Source organism: Anoplopoma fimbria, chromosome 13 (assembly GCF_027596085.1).
Source record: "Anoplopoma fimbria isolate UVic2021 breed Golden Eagle Sablefish chromosome 13, Afim_UVic_2022, whole genome shotgun sequence".
Taxonomy (NCBI): domain Eukaryota; kingdom Metazoa; phylum Chordata; class Actinopteri; order Perciformes; family Anoplopomatidae; genus Anoplopoma; species Anoplopoma fimbria.
The window spans coordinates 8,904,314-8,927,322 of NC_072461.1; the positions used below are offsets into that span (position 1 = coordinate 8,904,314).

The following is a 23,009-nucleotide window of genomic DNA, read 5'->3' on the forward strand; positions in this document are numbered from 1 at the left end:
AGCTAATACGATCCTTAAATTAAGACTAACTGAAAAAAACAGGAGAAGTGATGGAAGAAGTGTGGAAAATGTCATTCAAGTAGAAATTTTAGAATGGGACAATGGAATATTGATCATATGAAAAAAGAAGGCTTGTAGACCCATGTTGTCACTGAATTGGACCTTTTTTATTTAATTATGTATTTAATATATTACAAGATTATTGTATGATTAATAGAATATATTAAAAGTTTTTCTTTATAGGGGCTAAACCCAGCATTGGGAGCTTTTCTATTGCCTCTCAATAGGTCTCAACATAGCTTGGGCTAAGCCGGCGGCTCGCAGCTAACTGTGCTAACAGTGCAAACTACAGCAAAATGTTGACAGTGCTTAAAATGTTAGCGTAAGGGAAATTTGCTAGCTAGAGGGGCACGGTCATATGTATGAATATTAACTAAAAGTACACACAGCCAGCTATGTCAACCAAGCTAGGAGAAACTGCGAAAACAACACTCACATAGGAAGAGTGACTTCAATATCTGCTCTGGTAGACATAACTCCATTATATCTGTATATAGCATATTTGTTTTGTTGTGCTATATAAATACTCTGAATGCCATGTACAGCACCTTTAAAGAAAAAGAGAAACATCAAAAGTGGGCACCATAGACATACAGTAAAAAATATATATAGATATAAGACAGGGAAAACAATTGACAAAATTCGTTTTTAGATTAGATTTAGATTTAATCACAAAGTATACATTTTAAAATCAAGTATATCAGGAGCCTGACATGCCTATTTGATGTTTTTGGAATAACTGTCACGTTATTTAATTTGACATTCAGTGAATAAAAAGGATCCTACAACAAATTACAATTCCTTACTTTTCTTACAACTACACATTTTATCTTGTATAGACAAAATCATCAATGAGTATTTATTTCTTCATTAATCTCCCTGTGCATCCATCTACTTGTATCTCTACGTCAATTCTTCAGGATTGTCGAGGTGAGACCAATTATTTGCAAGATGGCTAAACCTTTTACATAATCTCCTCTTCATAAGGCAGTCCTACTGTAACGTATGAATCGACATCATACGCAAACACAAGCAGCATGTAAATTGTGTGTTTCTACGGCTGCTGTGCGTGCGCGCCTGTGTGTGTAGTGTGTTCGCCGGCTCACGTGGATTCCACCAGCCGTCGATGATTCGGGGACTTCCTGAAAATAGTGCCATGTTGTATGTATAATTTCACAAGCCAAACGAATATCTATATGTTTTATTTGGTGATCTAGATTAAATATGACTACGTTTGTATTTTTTAGCAGATTGGTGGTTGTCAAAGGACACAGTGTATACATATTTGGTCAACGTTGTATGTCATGAGCCGCTACGCCTTTCATATATCCCTCCGCTGTTTTTTGTCCCCTTTCAGACTGTTTTGGTCTTTTCGCTGTTAGCATCGGGAAGAACCTGAGATAGCTGTAAACCCTATTTTGAGATAAACCTTTTTTTTTGTTACGATTACACAACAAATTGACAAGAGGTTTAGCACCCTTGGTTAGTTTGGAAGAGTAATTGGCGCTTGTTGTCTTTTTAAAATATCATTTTTTTCCGTTTTAATAGGAATTGTACAGATTGCTAATTTAGATAGCATCTGTTAGCACGCTAGCTTGTTAGCATAGCGTAGCGTAGCGTAGCGCAGCACCACCCTCCAGAGGCACGTTGACATTACCCGGCTAGCTGGCCTGATCTGAGGACCGCTAACGTTGGCGAGCTGTCACACAACACACATCGTGAAGACGTTGCGGTGTGAAGCTGGTCGTTTTAACACGCCGTGTTTTATGGGATCACCATGTCAATGAAGGCCGGTGGAAATCGCAGCAAGCCCGGCGGTGGCAACTCTTCTGGTGCCGCCGCCTCCGGTGCCGGAGGAAGCGGAGGGGGACGACAGAGCCTGGGCAGGTCTGTGGACTCAAAACGACGATTTAGACAAATAAAAACACAGCAGCTAGGGCTACCGTGACTCGTGTTACACACTCGCACACTGCTGCTCCCCACAGTGGTCGTTTGGAGAGATGACACTCCCGCTAAGGGTCCGGCAGAAGTACGTGTGTGTGGACGGTGTGAGGGCCTTGCGACGTGTTGGTCCTCTGGCGTAACGCGGAGCCGCGGAGCTAGCGAGGCCTTTCTGCTCTTTCCCCAGTAACGCGCCCCTGTGGGCATCCTGCGACCTCCTCCTGCATGTTGAACAACACCCATGCTCCGGGCTCTGGTTGTGTGTTTAGAGATGTGTAGTGGACACACGCGTCCCCACAGACGCGTGTCGCGGTGGGGCGGGTGGCCGGGTCGCCCGTGTCGGTGTCCTAACAGCGGCGATCAGCCGTCTGACAGCCCGGCTGGTGGTTCAATGCACTTGCCTAATTCAGTTTTTACCGAGGCTAACGCTGGCTAACGGGGCAGTCTGGCGAGCTGTCAATTGAAGGGGGTATATGATAAAACAGGGGTTTGTTTTCACGCTACAGTCATCCAGGTTGGTACGTTACTGCAACATTGCTGCAAAGGGTTTGTCAAGGAATTGATATAAATGTGTGGGCGCATGAAGGAATGGGGCGGGTGAGGAGGAGGAGGAGGAGGAGGAGGAGGAGGAGAAGAAGGGGGAATTGTAGACCGACGGGCTTTCAACCTTGACGTTGCCGTTGTTGCCCGTGCAATAATGTCCTTGAAGCATGACATTTCTGCTCATGTCGTCCTGATATAAAGCCAACGCATACTGTCAGGGCAGAAGCTGCATGCGTATCGTGCATTTCGGTGACGTTAATTTGGTCTGGCTTTCTATTCACCGGTCACTAGGACAGTACGTCCCATTCATTGCGTAGGTTCATCCATTAGGGCCGGGCAGATATGTAGTAAAATACCATTGGACCAGTTGGACACACAAAACCAACCTATTTCATTTCGACATTACTTGGATCGGTTTTATTTTAATATCGAAGGGCCGTCTGTCTTTAAGTGAGCACGTTGCACATCTACTAAACGGACATGATGTAGGGAGAGTGGCCGATGCCTACATTGAATTAAGTGTGAAGGCCTGGCCCTGTGCCAGCTGCTGAACAAGGTGCATTTTAGGACATGCTTCGAAAAGATGTAGGCTACTCCATGTTGTGTTTGGCTGGCAGCCCATTGAACATTATTCCATCCAGCAAAAATATGCTGGAGTCTTTTGGAAATGTCAGAATCTACATTCCATTCAAAAATGCAAGACATTTCTATGTAGCTTCAATAGGATCATTTGTGTTGATGATGATTCTGGGGATTCCCCTTTTAACATGTGAAACAGCAGTTCAACACCATCCTAGATTTACACCACCATCTCCTGAGATTTCTGACATTCAGTCTACAGTTGCCTCCATTATAGAGGGCCTTGTGTTAGTATGCTAGCAAGAACTTCAGTACTAATGATGATGGCAAGTCTGACAACAATGCCATTTTTTCCTTTCAGGGGAAGACACAGTGGCAAAGGTCCAGCAGCAGTAAGTAATCGGTTAACTCTCATAAATCAGTGTAAAATAGCTTTAATACAACAAAGGCATGTATCATCGGAAGTTTAGTGAACCTGATTGCTGTAATTTATCAGAAAGGGGAAGCTTCTTTTATGAACCCCCCCCCCCCGACATTGGATTAATATTTATTTTTGTTAATTCTTGACAGTCATTTGAATACAGTGCCTTGTTTTTGTAAGGCATGTAATATAGTGTAAAGGTTTCACATAATGGACCTCTGAGAAGCCTCTGAGCCTAAATCCAGTGGTTGGATATCTTTTAATTGTTATAAATTGTGAATGGAACAAATGTCCAATAGGTGTCATACATTTGAGAGCCTATTTGGCACATTTATTTCTTTGTAAATGGGGAACATCAGAAGTTAACTGTGTTTTTTCTTTAGGTCATTTTCAATGGTGTATATGCAAATATGAGGATGGTCCATGTCTTGACTTCAGTGGTGGTATGTTAACTGTTAACATTTTTTCCTTCTGTATAATATAAATAAAGAATAGAGAAATAAGCACAATTTGAAATACATTTGTTTGCATAAAACATGTGAATTATGCTTACTGTATATTAATTTGTAACAGCAGTATGTACTGCACTGTCTTTCACCACATGCTGTTACTTCAAAATGTCTACGCTGCTATAAGCAAAGCCTGTGTTATCTGTAGAGACAGCTGGTTGCATAAACAAAGCAGAGATTGATTGATCATTTGTCTTTTTTTGTAGCAGATGGCTTCCTGAACTTGTTTATTGAATGTGTAAATTGACATTGGCACTTTTAATTGCATGAAGGTTGCAGACAATGATTAATGATAGGCCTATTTATTTATAGGGGACCAAGTGTGAGCTGAAGGTTAAAAATGGAGCTGTCTATGAAGGAGTATTTAAGACGTACGGTCCAGAGGTAAGGATCACACATACTACAATGTTCTTTATATGTGCTTGTATGGAGCTAGATGTGTAATGACGTTAGTAGCAGCATTATTGATTAAGGTTAAGTATGCTGGGAAGTAAGTACAGAGCCAGCACTCAGTAACAGCTTCATCCCCAAGGTGGCGTGGGCAAAGATTGCCCTTTCCAGCTTTTCTCTCAAGGAGGAGAGATATGTGGCCCTTCATTTTCCCTTTTTAGGTTGAAATATTCTCCAATGTTTGCCCTATGGGGGAAATTTCATTTTGCGTCAACAGCTTAACAAGAGCAATGCTAGAAATTTCTGTCCAGTTCACTTGGCAGAAGCTTGGTTTTAAGTTCTTGATGGGATCTCAATAACGCATACATTATCCCTGGTTTTAACACCAGACTCTTATATCTCCCGACTCTTATGAGGTTGTATGACTGAAATGTGAATAAGGCTGGCAGGATACTTCAAAATAGACTAGAGTTGGTGCTTGCACAGGCAAACGCACCCCTTTTTGTTTTGAGTCCCAAACAAAGTATCACATTTGTTTTTTTATTACCACAGTGTGTGCTAGCTGAACAGTCAAAGACTCTGAAATATTCACAACCCCTCTGTACACTGACTCTTTGTCAACAATGTATTTTTGTTGCAGGGCTTGTGTTTTCAATTTTCTTTTATAATATTGTACTAGTTGTTGTAAAACTTCTTGTTTTGGGGAAATTTAGGTCACAAGCTCCTCCATCTGGGCCAAGATTGCAAGTTTTATATTTCAATTTAACACAGATTTAATCATTTTGGTCCTCTTTTCTGTAATGGTGCTCATCAGGATTATTATCCATTAATCTATCCCTTTTTTTTTTTAAATTAATTAGTGGGGAAAAAGTCTGCCCTGGTGACCTCTTCCTTTTTTCAGTGCAAAATTAGTGATTTAATTCATATTCATAAATATGTTTAAAGATATTTAACTCACAATATTATAATGTAGAAAAAACAGCAAATCCTCCCTCAGAACCTGGAACCAGATAACATTTGGCATTTTTGCTTGAAACATTTACTTGAAAAATGAATGGACTATTTCAATTATTGCCAAATCATTTTCTGTCTGTCTAGCTACTGTGGAACGTAATTAGGACTAAACGCAAACAAATCTATGTCCTACATGTCCCATGGTTGCTCGTCACTTCTGTAGATACATTTGGCTTTTGCTGTATTTCAGATTCCCCTTTAATAATAGACATAACTTTCCCTCTTAGTGTGACCTGGTGTTGGATGCAGCCCACAGAAAGAGCCCAGAGCCAAGCATTGCTCCCAGGAAAGAGGATATTGTGGAGAGCATCATTTTCAAGGCCTCAGATGTCGTAGTGGTGACCTTCAAAGATGTGGACCTGAATTTCGCCAGGAAAGGTACTAAGGGCCTTTGTGTTGACAGATATTATTATCTAGGCACATGAATAGCAGTCTTTATATACACCTAATCGTGCACATACTGAAAACCCATGTAGCACACAATGTAAATAGGCAAGTTTGTCCATTTCTTTTAATTGCACATTCAGAATCAACGTGCCAGAGTGAATGTCCACCAGTGCATACACACAACATTTTGATCCGTTTCAGTCTGTATTCACCACCTTGCTGTCACAGAGGCTTGGCCGTGAGTTAAATCTTGTGTCTGCTCTGAGTGGCCAGTCATTGAAGACTAATGCGATCTATTGATCGGTCCGAAGGTTGCCCTGGCGCAGAAAGGACACTCAATAAAGGCTGAAGGAGTCTTCATCTACTTAATCTTGACCCATACTATTCTTCTTTGAATGATAATGGACTGAAGGGTTTTATTTTCTGAAAATGAACAGGTGAAAAGCATTGAAGGTCTCGGCACATGCTTTGAAGAGTGCACCGGTGCCATTTGTAAAATAACATAGTTGTTAAATTTCACAATTCTGACTAGAAATTTCACTATGTTTAGCAGAAAAGTACATCTAAAGCACTATTGCTAATTTTAGTGATCCTATGTTATGAAGTCAACAAGGTGGTTAACTTAGGTATGTTTATTTCTGCCGATAGAAATGCCGTTTTTGTTTACAAGGTACATGTGATTTTATTTCATCAACTTAGAAATACGGATATGTGGGGAGTCTGCTAGACATGGCTTCACTAAATCCATTTATACCACACTAAAGTTGTAAAAAACAAGATCGACTGTTGGTGTGATCGCCAGTCAGTTATTCTGTCAGTCCACCTTCTGACTCTGTCATCTGTCTCTCTCCTCTCCAATGGTCTAGTCTCCTCTGACACAGGTAATATGTCTGTTTTCTCATCTTGCACAACTCTGTATGCACTCAAACAAATTTGTGAGTCTCCTAGGCTTGGGTCTGATCTTTTGCTGCTTTGAATCCAATTTAATGATATAATTTTGGGGATCACTGCTTTCACATAACATATGAATCAAATGTTTGATCCAAGTCAGTATTGCTACATCTTTTCACCAGATCTTTTGTTATATTTTCACTGGATGTTGCTTTTGGTGGAGGAGTTTCCACTTTCTCTGTCATACACAGCTCAGTTAAGCTGATACTAAATCCAATTGTGATCATTGTCTTGGACATTAAATGTATTGCTTTATGATCACGTTTGAGGAATCTCATGTGTGAGAGATGTACAGCTAATGGTGTAAAATGTAAAGTAGTAAACTAATACATATATATATGTTTTTTAACAGTAGTTTTGGTATTAAGCTGACATTTAAAGTTATGTTTTAACACGTTATATATATAGTTTAAACTAATTATTTGATGGCTTAGGGCCAAGCACAATTGCAGCCTCTATGTAGCCAGCCAGCAATGGCACCATTGCAGCAATGATAAGGAAGGATATGGTTAATTTTTCTTTCTTGACTTAAATTTCAGAGCATTGTGTTATTTTCCTAGACATTCTGCTTGATTTACAACCTTACTGGACCAAAGCTCAGTTAGGATCGGAGCTAGATAGAAAATGGGTATTTGTACGATTCCATTGAAAGCAACAGATTAAAAACTCATATTGAGCACTAGCACCTTCAATTGCTTTCTGAGTATTGTATTCAAAATGATATGTCAGAATCTTTAATTTGGTTTGCCCCTGAAGCCCTTTGAGGTTATATAGTTGACTGAAATCTAAATGCATGTTTGTTTACCCCTCACTTTGCCCACATTTGATTTGTAAATGTTCCTTATTGAATGTATGATTTCCTTGATGGACAGAATGTATAGAGCATACCAACCACCTCTACTAATATATTTCAGGCCTTTAAGCCCAACTGTCTGCATGGTGCCGGAAATGCTTAAATGCACTTTGTATTGTTGGATGAGTTGGGGTGGCTAGGTTCTGCTTACTCAAGGTGGCTGATATGCTTCATGCATGCAGTCCATTGGTGCCAGTTCTAAGAATGTGAGAGCAGACCTGGGCCGACATGTGATAAGATGTCCTTTCAAATATAATTGGGTAATTTCTCTGAGTGTCCCTGGTTTTAGTTTTCCAACCAAAGTATTTTGTAACATTTTCTTAGTTGCAATGAATGGTCCTTAAAGTATGGACAAATATCAGCCCCAGACTTTTCTACGGCCATAGTGACGTGTAATACATTTGGGGGAAAAGACAGACATTGTAAACTAAATGCATTAAGAAACCTTCATTTAATTTGGGATGAAAGTTTGCCAGCAAAAAAAATTAGATCTTAATGATAATTACTATAAAAATAAAATGATAATGTAATATAATATTAGGGCTCCCTGTTGATTTAATTAGCACATTTTGTTACTGGCGAAGATAGTTATTCGGATCTGCTTTTTGCTTTTCTTCCCAAGGCTGTTTTCATAATCTTGCTCCCACTGTCAGAACATTTTATACTTGTTAGCTTTACCAAGGACTGCTCAAGGAATTGCTCAATTTTTTTGAAAGGATTTTATTTTCCCCAATCCAGTCGGACCCATGTCTGGTTGTGAGTGGGTGTGCCTGGTGAACCACCACTACCTCCATATAGACCTTTTAGTGTGAGAGCTTGTGGCTCTTGAGGCATGAGAGTGCAGCCAGTTGACTACATACCATCATGAGCTTCTGTGTGTTTGTGTGCGTACTGTACATAAATATGTATTCTTTGTGTGTGCCGCAGACAACTTCACAGATGCAGCAGTGAGCGGTAAGATCAATGGCGAGCATAAAGAGAAGGATCTAGAGCCCTGGGATGGAGGAGAGACCCACAACTCTGACAGCCTTGAGTCTCTGGATACAGATGTGGTAAGAAAACAATATACAACAAACGGATTGATGCTGCACTTGTGAGCACATAGAATCCATACAGGCCTTCACACGAAGGATTTTATATTTGACGATAAAGAAGTAAACAAGGGTTGTTCCATCTGATCCACAGTATTGATAATCTGTTAATGGCCCTTTTGTGAAATTCTCTCTCTCTGCTCCTCTCTATCTTCATATCAGTCAAATGGCTGGGACCCTAATGACATGTTCAAGTACAATGAGGAGAAGTATGGAGTCTTGTCTACATATGACAGCAGCCTGTCCACATATACGTAAGCTTCTCTATGTTCATGTGTGTTTCTCTCTGTACGCATCACGTTGTGTATATACTCTGTTGGAATATGTTCACTTTTGTTGCACTTTCCTGCATAGATGTAATGTAATACAATACACGTACTACCACTCATACAGCATATCTATTTAATTTTAAAGAATGTGTTTATTGAAGATATTTAGAATATTTCTGGTAATAATTAATTATGCTTTTAATCTGTTGGGTGACCTCACGTGACAAAAGAAAAACATTTATAACAGGTCTTCCCAAGACACTGCATCAGCCTGATGCTCTAGTCTCACCTGCGCTTGTTTCCCAGGGTCCCCCTGGAGCGAGACAACTCAGAAGAGTACCTCAAGAGAGAAGCCCGTGCTGCCCAGCTGGCAGAGGAGATTGAGGCCAGCGCCACATATAAGGCCCGTGTGGCCCTGGAGAACGATGAACGCTCTGAGGAGGAGAAATATACTGCTGTAGTGCGAGGGGAAAGGGAGACTCATACACTGAGCAGGTGAGACCAGGACACACACAAACAGGGTAAATACATCGTTCTTGTATTGGTCAGTGCAGCTCTTGTAATTATTTACTTGCAGATTGTGTTAATAACTGGCATGTTTCTATCAAAATTCATTAATTCTCATTTTTGGTTATTGGCTCTTAGTTTGTGCTGCAAGGCCCGCTCCTTTAAAAAAGCAGCAACGCAACACTAAAATATTAAAAGTCCCTTAATGTGACTTCAGTTTTTTTTATATTATATATATATATATATATATTTATTTATTTTAAAGTTAAACATATCAGTCTGTTAAACTTTAAGAGCAAAATTGAAGAACTTTGTGCTCTTATAAACAATTTTGTGCTCTTGATGTAGCAGTGGTGGAATGTAACTCAGTATATTTAGGCCACTCAAGTACTATACTTAACTACAAATTTTGAGGTACTTGTTTTTAACTTGAGTATTTCCATTTTATGTAATGTTATACTTCTACACCACTACAGAGGGAAGTATTGTACTTTTAACCTCAATACATTTTTTTTTTGTTACTAGTTACCAGTAAAGCTACTTTGCAGATTCAAATTCTTAATACAAAATATAAATCAACTAAAAAACTATGATGTATTATTAAGTACTATGTAGTAATTTATTATAATATAAAGTAGTTAAAGGGTTGAATATATTATTGTAAATGGGCCATTCAACATAATGTATTTTCCTTTACTTCTTTGCTCAGGTAGATATTACTCCACTATATCTTTACAAAGCAGATAGTTTACACTGTAAATACTTAAGCGGGCCACTACAATCTAGGCTGTAAATGGGAAACACTGGGACTTAGTTTCTACTTGAAATTATTATTGTTTTTTTAAATATGCACACAGCAATTTCACGGGGCTGGTCCATGTTGTTCTTCATCACCTGTAGGTCTATTTGAATAGGAAAGCCTGGTATTTTACATAAACTTTACATAGAGATTAAAATATGTACCAGCATGGCCTATACTATATGTATTCAGATGTTCTTTGTTCCAGCATATCATACACCACATATCAGAATTGAGGGACTTTGAGCTCTAACCATTTAAGTGCAAGGATGAGAGCACAAGTACATAATTTATGTTCATAGTGCTTGCAGATGGCGTGGGTCTGCATTAGAAAAGCTTAAGCTTGAGAAGCATATTCAAGCCTTAAAGGGAGACAAAGTAGTTCCAGCAAATTTAGTAAGTCAGCAGCTGCTCCAAGAACAAATACTTCCTTGGTAATTAAAGAAAACATGCCCATTTTGGCTAATGAGAAGTACTTAGTTGTAATAGACTGTAGAATTACTCTCCCTTTTATTATCTTGACTTTTGTCTTGGATATATTTAACTGAACCATCTGCCTGTGTTGTTTGTGTGTCTGTGTGTGCGTAGAGAGAACAAGTACATTCCTCCAGGTCAGAGGAACAGGGAGGCGATGTCCTGGGGACCGGGACGTCAGAATTCACCTCGTCTGGCTCAGAGCTCAGCTGGACCCCCAGCTCCTCGACCGGGGCCTCACGACTACAGCCCCAGCTCTGGGGCCGACCAGAGGGTAGTTAACGGAGGTATGATAAGTACATCACTCACAACACTATGGGGTTACTTGCTACACCCTATATACAAAATGCGTGCAGAGGTGAAGAGGCACAGATTTTTTCCCCCTCTGTTATCTTCTATTGTGTAACAGATTTAAAGCCAGCGGTAACTGGGATGTTTATATTTGTTGCTGTTTTATTAATTTAGTTATTTATCTTATTTTGCTTGTGTCTTATGTACCTATTTTATTTCTGCCTTGCCATTCTTTCACATATTTATTAATCCCCCGTCTTTATATTCCTGCTATACCTTTGTTTCCCCACTTTAACTGGTTGTTATCTGCCGTTTGTCATCCTTGATCATTTGTCCTTCCCTCTTTTAGGTTCATCCCATTGGCCCTCACCCTGTCCGTCTCCTTCCTCCCGCCCCCCTTCTCGTTACCAGTCTGGCCCCTCCTCCCTGCCTCCTCGGGCGACCACGCCCACCAGGCCACCCTCCAGACCCCCCTCTCGACCTTCCAGGCCTCCCTCTCATTCATCCCACCCCTCCTATCCCTCCTCCTCATCCTCCTTTTCCCACCATGGGCCCACGTCGCCAGCCTCCACTCTGCCCAAACGCATGTCTTCAGAAGGTACCCACATCAGTGTGGAGTAGACCTGGGCAAAGGCATGAGCTCAATATGGAAGTGATATCCCATAATAATCAGATTGAAAGATGTTAGAAGCGTCATAAAAGTAAAATAAGAAAACTACTTTCAGAAATAAATTTGCCCAGGTCTAGTGTGGAACAAAACAATTGGGTGAAGTTGCTTTTTCAGACTGATTTGGGGTCAGATTTTCAATTTCCTTACAAATGTATTTTGTGAGGATTTCCTTTTAAAGCTGATCCTTTGTCAGTGAGTCAGGCAGTTTCACCTTGACATGTGTTTGCACAATGATGTGTGCTGTGCTTTCTGTCAAGTAAGAGTTAAAACACCAAGAGTTAAAACACCAAGTTAAAACGGCATAGTATTTTAGCTCATTATGAATGTTGTGACTGTTTCATGATTGAAAAACAAATTTGACTAAAACTATAATAACCACATACATTTCAAAGGCTGCAACGTTGGTGCATTTATTTTTTTAAATACAAAACTATGTGTAGTAAGGAATGAAGCATTGGAAAGATGCACGCAAAAGTTTGTATTGGCAATTTTTAAAAGAGGATTCATTACGTAAAACAACTTAATCAGTTGGGCCTCACATACAGTGCTTAACAGTGATATTTTCTGTTGTGTTGGCTCTGTAGTCCAGCGCATTCGATTTTAAATAATATCAATAAAGATGAGGGTAAAATACCAGCTTTGAGCTTTATTTTGATATAATTTAATTATATCTTTATTGGATGTATTTGTAGGAATTTTCACTTTCTTTTATATAACTGCTCAATCTCCAATTTAGTTGTTTGACCCATTTTTCTTAAAACATTGTAAGTCTGTTGCATCTCTGACATTTAGCAAGTGTGGTCTGTTGTTCCTGTAAAGAAAGCCTCACATTAGTGCAGCAGGGTGAGAACAACAACCACTGGAGTACTTGGTTGCTCTTTAATTAAGTCCAATTTATTATAAAACATCAGAAGGTGTGTTTTGGTTTTAGACTCACCACCACCTTCCATGATGATGCTCTTATTATTGTCCTAAAATTGGGCGGGGCACTATTTAACATAGTAATGAATCCTACTATGTTCACTCTCAAACAGTTAAAGCTGTAAGTGAACCCTTTATACACTTAGTCCTTGTTCTGTGTTAAATCCAATGAGCTGGAGTACTGAGCTAAAAATAACTGCTGTTATCCAAATACTTATGGATGATGTTTATACTTTTCAAATGTGTTTACAGTGAAATGGCAAAATATTCAACTAATGTTTAGCCAAAGGTCGGTTTTGCACTGGGCTTTCACCTGTAAGACACACAGTTTTTGTAACTGTAGGAACTCTGCTTAACAGTTAATTCTTTAAATAACGGTTTTCACCTCACCTTCTATCTATTTCCTCATTTCTCATCTGTCACTTCACCTGGTTGTGGTTTGAAAAGTGTGGTGTGTTGTTTGATCACTCTACAGGATCATGTGCGGTTTCTCCACTAACAAGCATGTCACCAAATAACATTACTGTGTGATGTGACATTTAAACATTTTTTAAATGGAATCAGTGCAGAGGTTGGGTTTTTTTAAGCTTTTGTGAGACACAGATGAGTTTCAAAGAGAAACCTTCACTGCAGGATTGTAGGAGACACATGCTGATCAGCGTGTTTACTTCACATCCGCTGTCTGTGTATGGAGTTGTCTGTCTGACTTCGTATGTCTTTCTTCCTCTACAGGCCCACCCAGGATGTCTCCAAAGTCCCAGCGGACGCCTCGTTCTCACAGAGTGCCTCCCTGCAGGACCACTGGAGGCCCTTCAGGAGTGGATATGATTTCCCACAATGCCCCTGGAGAGGTCCCAGTGACTCCACCAACCAGGAGCAGTTCCTCTGGAGGGACTTGGTCCTCGGTGGTCAGTGGAGGTAAATTTGTTATTTCCTTACTTTTTATTTGTATTTCTCTCCACTTTGTGTGTTTTATATTTTGATACATTGCATTAACATTTCTACTTCATTAAGATGTCGCACAAAGTAACAAATTTGCAAATGAGATGAGAAATAATTTGTTTTAGCACCACTCGATGTCTTTTTTGAAGGGCCATGGATTGCGGTTGAAAACAACTTTTTATGCCTTGCATGACATTAAAAAAGCACCTTATTATAGTTTGATGGGCGCAAACATGGGTCAAAGACTAACCATTTCACTACTTAACCTTTAATGTTGGCCAGTAAATCAAGACTGTAAAATTGGTTTGTGTGTAACACTATGTGATCACCGAAATATAATGAATTCTTTCTCTCCTCAGCTCACAGACCTCGCTCCCCCCGACAGAATAGTATGGGCGGAGCCTCTTCCCTCCCAGCACCCCAGACCGGAACAGCTCCTGTGGAAACTGTTGCTACAGCAACATCAGCTTCCTCTCCTACTGCTGCTAGCCCCGCCCCCAGCATGGTCGCCTCGTCTTCAGGAGACGGTAGGGTTAAAGTTAACCCACACTTTCACTGAGATTGATTTAGGGAATGAGGACTGCTAAGTATGTTTGTAGTGTACTTGGATTTGACATTGCAGCGTAGGAGAACTGTTCACAAATTGTTTGCTCTGTATTGTTACTGGGAGTCAACAGGCAATATTTCTGTTGCAGCAAAAGAGTGTCGTGTCCAGGAGACAAGACAGACATCCCCCACTGCAAACAAGGAGAACATCAAGCCCTTGGAAAGCTCACCTAGTACCACCAGAACAGTCTGTAAAGGTACAGTATACACTAGGTAGCAGTATTCACAGAATCTATTTGGTAATCACTGAAACCCTAAATGATTAATCTCTCTCTCTCTACATACCTTACAGGACCCTCTATTGCAGCAGACCACAGAATACAAATAGATAATTTAAAGAAATTTAGTGTCGATTTTAGGGTAAGTGTGCTGGAAGTCTGACATAACTAACCTCATGTTTTTAAAGGCACTAGAGCTTATATGTGCCTCCTCAAACTCTTGTTTTCATCTTCCTGCTTTCAGTTGCAGTCTAGTTCAAACCCAGACCCTGCTTTTGACCAGATGATGACCAAGCCTCCCAGAGATCCAGCAGACAAGACTAAAGACCTTGCCCTGGACAAAGCCTCCACAGTGGGGCGGGAGGGCACTGATGACGGTGTTGTAGTGATTGCTTCTGGCACCCCCGTTGGTGCCCCTGCTCCATCCACCACAAACGCCAGTAAGCCTGGCAGCCCCGCTGCACTGTCCCCGTCTCCATCCGCACCTGACCAAAAGAGGGCGGGACTGGATGTGACATCACAGGGAGTTCAGACAACAGCCACGTCCTCATTCGGTGGACCCAAGCATGAAGAGAAGGAGGAGAAAAAGGAGGCAGTACAAGAGTGAGTGGAAAAGACTGAACGTATATTAAAAGGATAAATCTTGTGATACCAAAACGAACAGAGGCTTGATCCTAACTAAGTATTTTATGAAGGAAAATTATGAATATTTCAAGGAGAGTATTGTAATAATAATAATAATTTCAGACCGATCCTTTAAATGAAATCAACTGAACTGTTTTTTCTCCTCCTGCAGTCAAGTGAGAAAATCAACCTTGAACCCAAATGCCAATGAGTTCAAACCCAGGTTCAATGCGCAGGTCAGTAGTACGCCCTGCTGCTGCCGCCAGACAACACCATTCAATTACAACAATTTGAGATTGTTATTAAATTCATTTTCTATACCTGTCTCTATTTATGTGCTCCTTCATCAGCCCAAACCAGCAAACACCCCAACGCCTCCCCGGCCTCAGGGCCAGCCCAGCCCCTCCATCGTGGTCCAGCAGCCTCCAACTGTCTACGGCCAGACGGTCTGCTTCCCCCAGATGTATCCTCTCACACCGGTCAGCCCTGGAGTGCAAGTGAGACAGACACCTGCATGATTGAATGTGTTGTATCAAGACGAATGCGTTTCTTTCTTTTCAGTGCAGATCACCCTGAGTATCAGTATGAAATGCAAAGCTCATTAAAACAAATCCCTAACAACCATCACCATGAGGTCTCCCAACATGGCTGCTTATGTTTGTCCTCATTGGTATTTTCCTCTCCTTTTCTGGCTTTGATTCATTTGTAATGCATGCCAACATATGTCTTTCCTTATTTCCATTTTAATAGGCTTCACACACATTATTTTGTTATTTCCTTTTCTTTGTGCACCTTTTTAATATACAACACATGCGCACCCTTCGTCATCACTTCACTTTTCTTTCCTGTGTCATCTTCCAGACACTGTTATTTGTCTGAATTATTAAAAATGTTTAGGTTTATAAGTGGAATATTTAGCATAGAAATGTTGAAAGAAAGGAGGGAATATGTATACATCATGATGTCAAAAGACTCTCAAAGCACTCATCATAGGTTTTTAGCATACTCTGGATGAAAGCTATTACATTTTTAGTCGTAAATCTATATTCTTTCCTGTGTTGCTTTAAGAAAAACTTGGTGATCCAACATCAGACACGTGTAAACGATAAAATACCTTGGTTAACAACTAAAGAGTGGTTCTTTTTCCTTTTCTCCCCCTCCTCCTCTCTCTCTCGCTCCATTAGAAAAGCATTATATGGAAGGTTTGTGAATTTTTTAAATCCTTTTGTTTTATTTAAGCCCAATCAATACTGAGATGTTTTTCTTGCTTGTTGAATAAATGCCATCAGATGTTGGTTTGCCAACTTCTTATTGCAATTCATTCTAAACTGTCATCACAGAAGGACTTATAACTTCATCTTATTTCTATTGGCTTATTTCTATTTCTGTTTAACAAACAAATGGCTGAAAGCTAATGGGAGTTTTAGCCTCTTTTGTTTCTGCTGCAGTACTGTTTGTAATATAAATGCATGGTGTACAATGTTTAAGAGTTAAGGAATGGAGGATGACATGCAGTGTTTGGGTCATAGCTGTAAAACACCCGTTTCTGCTCAATGATAGACGGGCATAGAAAATGCATGTGTCCCAGGTAAGAGATAATTCCCACAATCTCACATGCGCACAAGTCATTTTGATATATGCTTTTTGTATGTGTTGGGTGAGGGGTTGGCTACCAATGTTTTAAAGCTGAATAGTTGGTGTCCAGCCCCACAGATTGTAAGAGTAGTCCCACACAAATAACCAATAATGCACCTTTTTTTTTAGTCGAGGGCTGGTTTTACATTCTTGTGAAAATGATGCTGAAGTGTCTTGAGAAGATTGAATATAAACTTGTATTTTTGTATTTTTTTTTCATCTGCCATCCTCGTTCCCCTGCTCACTCCAGTCTCCAGCTATGTACCAGGTTCAGATGCCTCATATGACAGTCAGCCAGTCTAAACCCTACAGACCAGGTAAAGGTGAGAATAACCATTGCTATCTCTCATGTTCCTCCCACCTCTATCACTCTCATTCTGTCTCTTGAGCATGCACAGTAAACACATTCACAGCAGCAGTCAGACACAGGGCAGAATATATGGTGTCATACCACCCAGGCAGAAGAAAGACATACAGCAGTAATGCACCAACAGTGCTTCCACAAGTACAAGAAGTATTAGATACTGATGTTAAATGCTAAAACTGAATGAAGAAATAGTTGCACCTAAATTGGGTGCATTAATTACTTTCACTTTTACAAGAGAGAGGCTACAGAAATAAGCTCACTAAATTTTCCCATCAGGACTCATCTTACCAACTGCTACTCATCTACAGACAGCTTTCTTCTTTTATCATAAGACAAGTTTAAAAAAAGAAGGGTCGTCTTATATTCAGTAAAGAATAGCCTCAAACCAGTATTACCTTTTTAGACTCCTCCATGATTCTGTTTAGTGCTGTTTTAAGGGGTGTTGATAAAATCCCTTTACATGAATCTCCAGTCCCCAACATGCCCCAGCAAAGGTCAGACCAGCACCACCCGCAAGGCACGCCCACCATGATGCACCCGGCGTCGGCAGCAGGACCCCCTATTGTAGCACAGAGCCCTGCTTACTCTGCCCAGTACTTCACCTGCAGCCCGCAGCAGTTCACCAGTCAGCCACTGGTCCAGCAGATGACACATTACCAGTCACAGGTAAGATTGTATTGTAACAGAGCAACCTTAAGCAACTTGTTCAGCAGTTCTCCCCACAATAGGCTCTTCTGTTAAGAAATACATGTAACCATAACACTTACTCTGGCACAGTCCGTTAGTTCTGGCAGTCTTTATCCCTACCAGCTGTTCACCAGTCAGCCATTTGTCTAACAGATGCTCGCGGTCCAGCAGCTTGACAGAATGCCAGCACAATGCCAGTGTGTCATCACATCTGATTTGTGGAGCTGACTGCAGGCTCCTTCCTCTTAGACCTGAAGTGTTGTTACCTTTGTTTGAAAGTAGGCCGTGATATAACAAGTGCAGGAACACACTCAGGCTGCTTAAGGGTAAAATAATAACCACATATTAAGAAGAGATGAGAATTGAATTCAGTTTTTATTGCCCCCAACATCAATGAATCTGACTTTACAATTAAGTTAAAAATGAAATAATGAGAGGGGAAGGAAAAAAGAGATTTAAACTTAATCGGTAACAATTTAATTAGGTACTAATTTCACTGCACTTTATCAAAGCACAAAAAATCACCAGAAAATCATCAAAGCCTACTGAGTTAGGCTAGATATGTAAATTATTATTGACACAATACAAAAGCTGAGGTTTGGTTCCAATACAAAAATAATTGACCTTTTTTTTTTTTTTACTCCTTAAAATGCCTTAGTTTGGGAAGTGTATGTTTAAATGTCTTGGTTACACACACATGGGCTCTAATGCTGATGTCACTCTGTCTGTCTGTGTGTTCTCCAGGCGCAGCATGTGTTCAGTCCGGTAATGCAGGGCGGTGCCAGGATGATGGCGCCACCCACACACGGCCAACCCACGCTCGTCTCTTCCTCCACCACACAGTACCCAGAACAGACACACACCATGTATGGTAAGTCAGCACACCATCCGTGTATGTTCATTTGCAGAAGGGCCAGAACGTGCAGCTAATTTAGTTTGTACCGTTTAAAACGTTTCATCCCTTCTGTCACAGTGTCTCAAGGGCCAATGCCTCAGCAGTACGCCCACCACAACGCCACCTTGCACCCTCACCCACAGCACCCCCAGCCCTCTGCCACTCCTACAGGCCAAGGCCAGCAGGGTGGTCCACAACAACATGGGGGTCCTCCTAACCACCCAGCTGCCAGCCCAGTCCAGCACCAACAGCACCAACACCAGCAGGCAGCAGCAGGTGAGGATTCCTGCCTAATGCCTTACACTTATACTTCTGCATCAAAGCTTGCGCAGAAAAGCAGAGATGGTCATCAAATCCGACAGTGATTTCTTTTTTTTTTTACATCAGTTACAACAACAGCTCCCCATCAACATCCAACTCTTACATGAATTATTTTCCTGCTATGTAGTGTTTGGCCAAACTTAACTTGCCAATCAAATTTAAGGAAAGACGGCCTGGCAAACACCGTCTGGTGCTAGAGATGCCCGCACCAACCCCGCACAGAGCTCATAGGCGCACAGTTGCAGGAGTATAAATCTGGCCTCGGCCTTGTTTCAAATGGAGCGCTAGTATTATGTGTAGTAGTATTGTGTTTCTATTAGTGTGTTTTTGTGTGTCATAGCAGCAGCAGCAGCCCAGGCCCTCCATCTGGCCAACCAGCCCCAACAGCAGCAGATGTATTCTGCCTTGGCCCCCACTCCCCCCTCCATGACCCCGGGGCCCAATCCCCAGTCTCCCCAGGCATCGTTCCCCTCTGCCCAGCAGACTGTCTATATCCACCCACAGCAGGTGCAGCACGGCTACAACCACAATCACATGGCACACGTGCAGCAGGTAGGTCACAAACTGCTTTCAGCTTGCTGGACAACCACACTAGCTCAGGCCAAGTGATCAGTTTCTTACGTAGTATTACTATTTCTTGGCAAACAGTCGCACAGAGTGATTGTGTGCAGCTTCCCAGAGTCTTGTCATCAGTGAGGTTGCCAGATTTAGTGCCTTTGTGCCTGCACAGAGATCCTTAATAGCAACTCACTGAGCTCACTGACCGTATTATGCGACCCAGGCTATAGCTTGGCACGTGGCACAAAAATGCATTGTAGTTTTATTATGTACCTTAAACAAATTTAAACTTTTTAGTCGGAATCATTTCAGACCGTGTATTTATGTCATTAACTGAAGCCGAAATTCCTCAGACAGCTTTCGTCACAGCATCTTTCCCTCTGTGGGTATAAAACAGCAGAACGACCGCCAACTTTCCTTTACTTTATTTAGAAGCCAGAGTTTGAGCTAAGTTCTACATTCAGTTAGTTTGAACAGGGATGAATAGTGTTTGTCAGAGGGATGCTGTACTTAATGCCTTATTTCATCCTCCACACCCTGAAATCGTCCCCTGGTCATAACTAAAGCGTTTCCAATCATGCTGCTCCTGTCAGTAACATACAGGCCGGAGCTGTGGATGTTGTGGTATCGATGCTCCCCGTCATTCTCACCTTCTGTCACACTCTTGTTTCATTGTCACAAACAAACATACACACTTTCTCTCATACATAGGCCCATATGCAGTCTGGTATGGTGCAGTCTCACCATCCGGGGCAGACTCACCCCACCATGATGTTGATGGCTACCCAAGGTCCTCCAGGGGGTCCGCAGCAACCCATGCCCCAGACTGCCCTCAACCCCATACCCGTTTCCTCCACCACACATTTCTCCTACCTGGCACATCCACAAGGTATGTTTATTTAGTAACAAGTAACACACTGCTACAGGGTGGAGTCAGGAATATATGTGTTGCTAATTGGATCACGTCTGCACGCCATTCAAAACTGGCTGCTTTCAGGAAGATTGACCATGCGCCCATTTTTCTGAGGTCAAAGTATGCAAACAGACTCTGACCCATGGCCCCAGTGACGCAAGAGGTCACAGGTGACGCACACACACATTTTTCTTTTTTTTCAAATATTTGTTTTTGCACAAAGTTAAAAATTTGTTAAAATCAATTATTTAAATGTACACACATTTACTCAAAATGTAATATAACATATATAACTAATAGGAATTAGCTGTCTTAAGACATGACAGTCCCTGTAACAAGAAAAGTTGCAGTAAGTGCTGATTCGCCACAATTTTGAGTCTGTCATTACTGGATGTGGATCTAACAATCACCTGTACAGACTGAAGAAAGACTAATTAGTGCTGGCAGTATTTCCTTACGACCAAACAAAAGGTTTTACAGTCTGTACCTATCCATAGCCTAATTTATAAGATCTCTTAATGTCTAGTATGATCCAGAGAAATGATTACAGCAAGTAAAAGCTGTTTCATCTTTCATATTTGTGTATGATTATTGCTTGGAGACACACATTTACAAGTGAGAACCTATTACTTAAAGTGATGCCTCCCGATTGTAATCATTTGGCCACATCGCCAACATATAATCCTTAGCTGTTTGATTGTGGATGATCTCTAAATCCATGAACTCTGCATTTTCCCCATTTTGTCTCGTCTCTGCAGTGCAAGCCCATCATCAGCAGCAGCTGTAGATAGAGGGCACCAGCGAGCTGAGGGACCCGCTCTGCGTCACGCTTCTCAAACAGAGCCTTCATAACCAGGCGATGAAGAGAATTAGAGCCCTCCCTCTCCTCTCTTTCGTCATCCTTACCAGACATGCTTCACATCAGCTTTTCTCTTTCCTCCCCACCCTCCCTCTTTCCCTCCCAGAATAGGCAATAAGAGAATGTTCATCAGGTTGATGCAGTGACATGTTTCAACAAGCTAGAGCGTTTTAACAGGCAAGACTGCTCACATTCAGCCCCCAATCACATGCAGACATCTGCAAACACACTCACACACACACACACACACACACACACACACACACACACACACACACACACACACAGATAAACACACAAACAAAAAACACACACGCTGTCAGGGTTCCCAAATTGCAACTTGAGTCATCTTGCCAAGTAAGACGTGAAAGAGAGAATGAGAGAAACTAATCAGTGAGAGTGGAGAGGAAAATTAAACTGGAACTTGTATTTTGTCTGCACCTTGTTCTAAAAAAAAAAAAAAATATCTTCCAACATTTAGACAGTATTAATCTTACTGTTTATTGCTGCTGCTATGTGCTGCGTTTGTTTCCAGACTACATGACAGGTTTCTAACCAAACTAAAAAAGAAACATGACAAGAAGCTTCCTGTGAAATAAACATGTTTTAGCAGCCAAGAGGACAGGAGAAATGTTATTTATGAAATTATAATGGCTGAGGTGATCAGATCCCACTTCTCACCTGACCCTTATGTAACTTTTAAGTTAAAACTTTTACTTTGTAGATAATATAAATAATTTAAAAAATGAGCAAAAAAATTTAAAAACAATAAAAAAGTTTTAAAAACTGAAATGCTTACTGTGGTTTCATTGCAATGTGCATATATCATCTGTTCCTTTCCTTACTATGAACATCCAACGTTTTTCAATCATTACCAAGTACACCGTCCTACTGCTGTAAATATTCAAAGGAGCACCAATTTTATATTTGTTCATTAAGTCTCAAGAACTCTTTTCCCAGAGAAGAAATGAGTATAGATTGCATGTTTAGATCAAAACAAAACTCTTGTCACACAAGCAGCTGTTACACACACTAATTATGAAATTCACAAATGCTATTAAAATATCAGTAAGTTAAGTTTAGGAGGAATAAGTGTTTCTAACTTTCTAATTCAAGTTACTGCTGAATGCGAACAAATGTTAGTTTCCCAGTAGCCATTTTATTTTTCAGAAATCATATTTATTTTACCTGTTTTTAAAGTTTTTTGCTTTTTCAGCAGGAACCAATGGGCTTCGGGCTGAAAGCCACACACAGGGTTGGGAATTGATTTATCATTTGCTTATTCCAGTTTATACACTGTAAGGATATGTGTCTTTTTGTAAGGGAAAAAAGTTAATTGGAATTGCGTTTTAGCAGCCTGGAACGCTGCTTTTGAATTGTTCACTATGCACACCATAGTTGAGATTCCTACCCTGTAGCTTGATCCAGTTCTTTTATATTTCTCACCAGTGGCCAGCAATCTGAAGGGAGTTACAGTTAGAATGAGTAGAGCAAAGCCTACGCTTTATTTATTTGTTAGAGGTAGAGGTTACCTGTTACCTGGGTAAACTAGATTTTCAGCCTGCCTTGGCTGCTAGATAGGTGGGGTGTGTCCAAACCAAGAAGAGTATTTTGATAGCTCTCAAATATGATAGACTCAACAGGCCTAGTACTAAATGTCTTGCAATGATGAACTCGGGTCCAATACACGTGTCAGTCAGTAATCTATTATCAG

General features: G+C 40.8%; 1 protein-coding gene across 12 annotated transcripts; it reads left to right on the plus strand.

Annotated features, from left to right (window-relative positions):
• Nucleotides 1-1,198: 1,198 nt before the first annotated feature.
• Nucleotides 1,199-22,087, plus strand: atxn2 (ataxin 2). 12 transcript variants are annotated; one of them, XM_054610732.1, is made up of 26 exons: nt 1,199-1,221; nt 3,485-3,515; nt 3,928-3,987; nt 4,366-4,437; nt 5,685-5,835; nt 6,711-6,725; nt 8,576-8,700; nt 8,902-8,993; nt 9,315-9,503; nt 10,903-11,075; nt 11,429-11,677; nt 13,403-13,588; nt 13,972-14,139; nt 14,308-14,415; nt 14,511-14,578; nt 14,681-15,039; nt 15,233-15,296; nt 15,411-15,557; nt 16,245-16,262; nt 16,946-17,018; nt 17,535-17,728; nt 18,494-18,620; nt 18,723-18,920; nt 19,306-19,517; nt 20,235-20,412; nt 21,195-22,087. In XM_054610732.1, exons 1-26 carry the CDS (start codon nt 1,217-1,219, stop codon nt 21,221-21,223), a joined length of 3,291 nt encoding a protein of 1,096 aa, XP_054466707.1. In that variant the 5' UTR covers nt 1,199-1,216; the 3' UTR covers nt 21,224-22,087. The 12 variants fall into 12 exon arrangements, with proteins under 12 accessions (XP_054466707.1, XP_054466698.1, XP_054466701.1 ...); XM_054610723.1 differs by lacking the exon at nt 1,199-1,221 and adding an exon at nt 1,435-1,947; XM_054610726.1 differs by lacking the exon at nt 1,199-1,221 and adding an exon at nt 1,435-1,947 and having other exon boundaries at nt 19,309-19,517.
• Nucleotides 22,088-23,009: the final 922 nt, after the last annotated feature.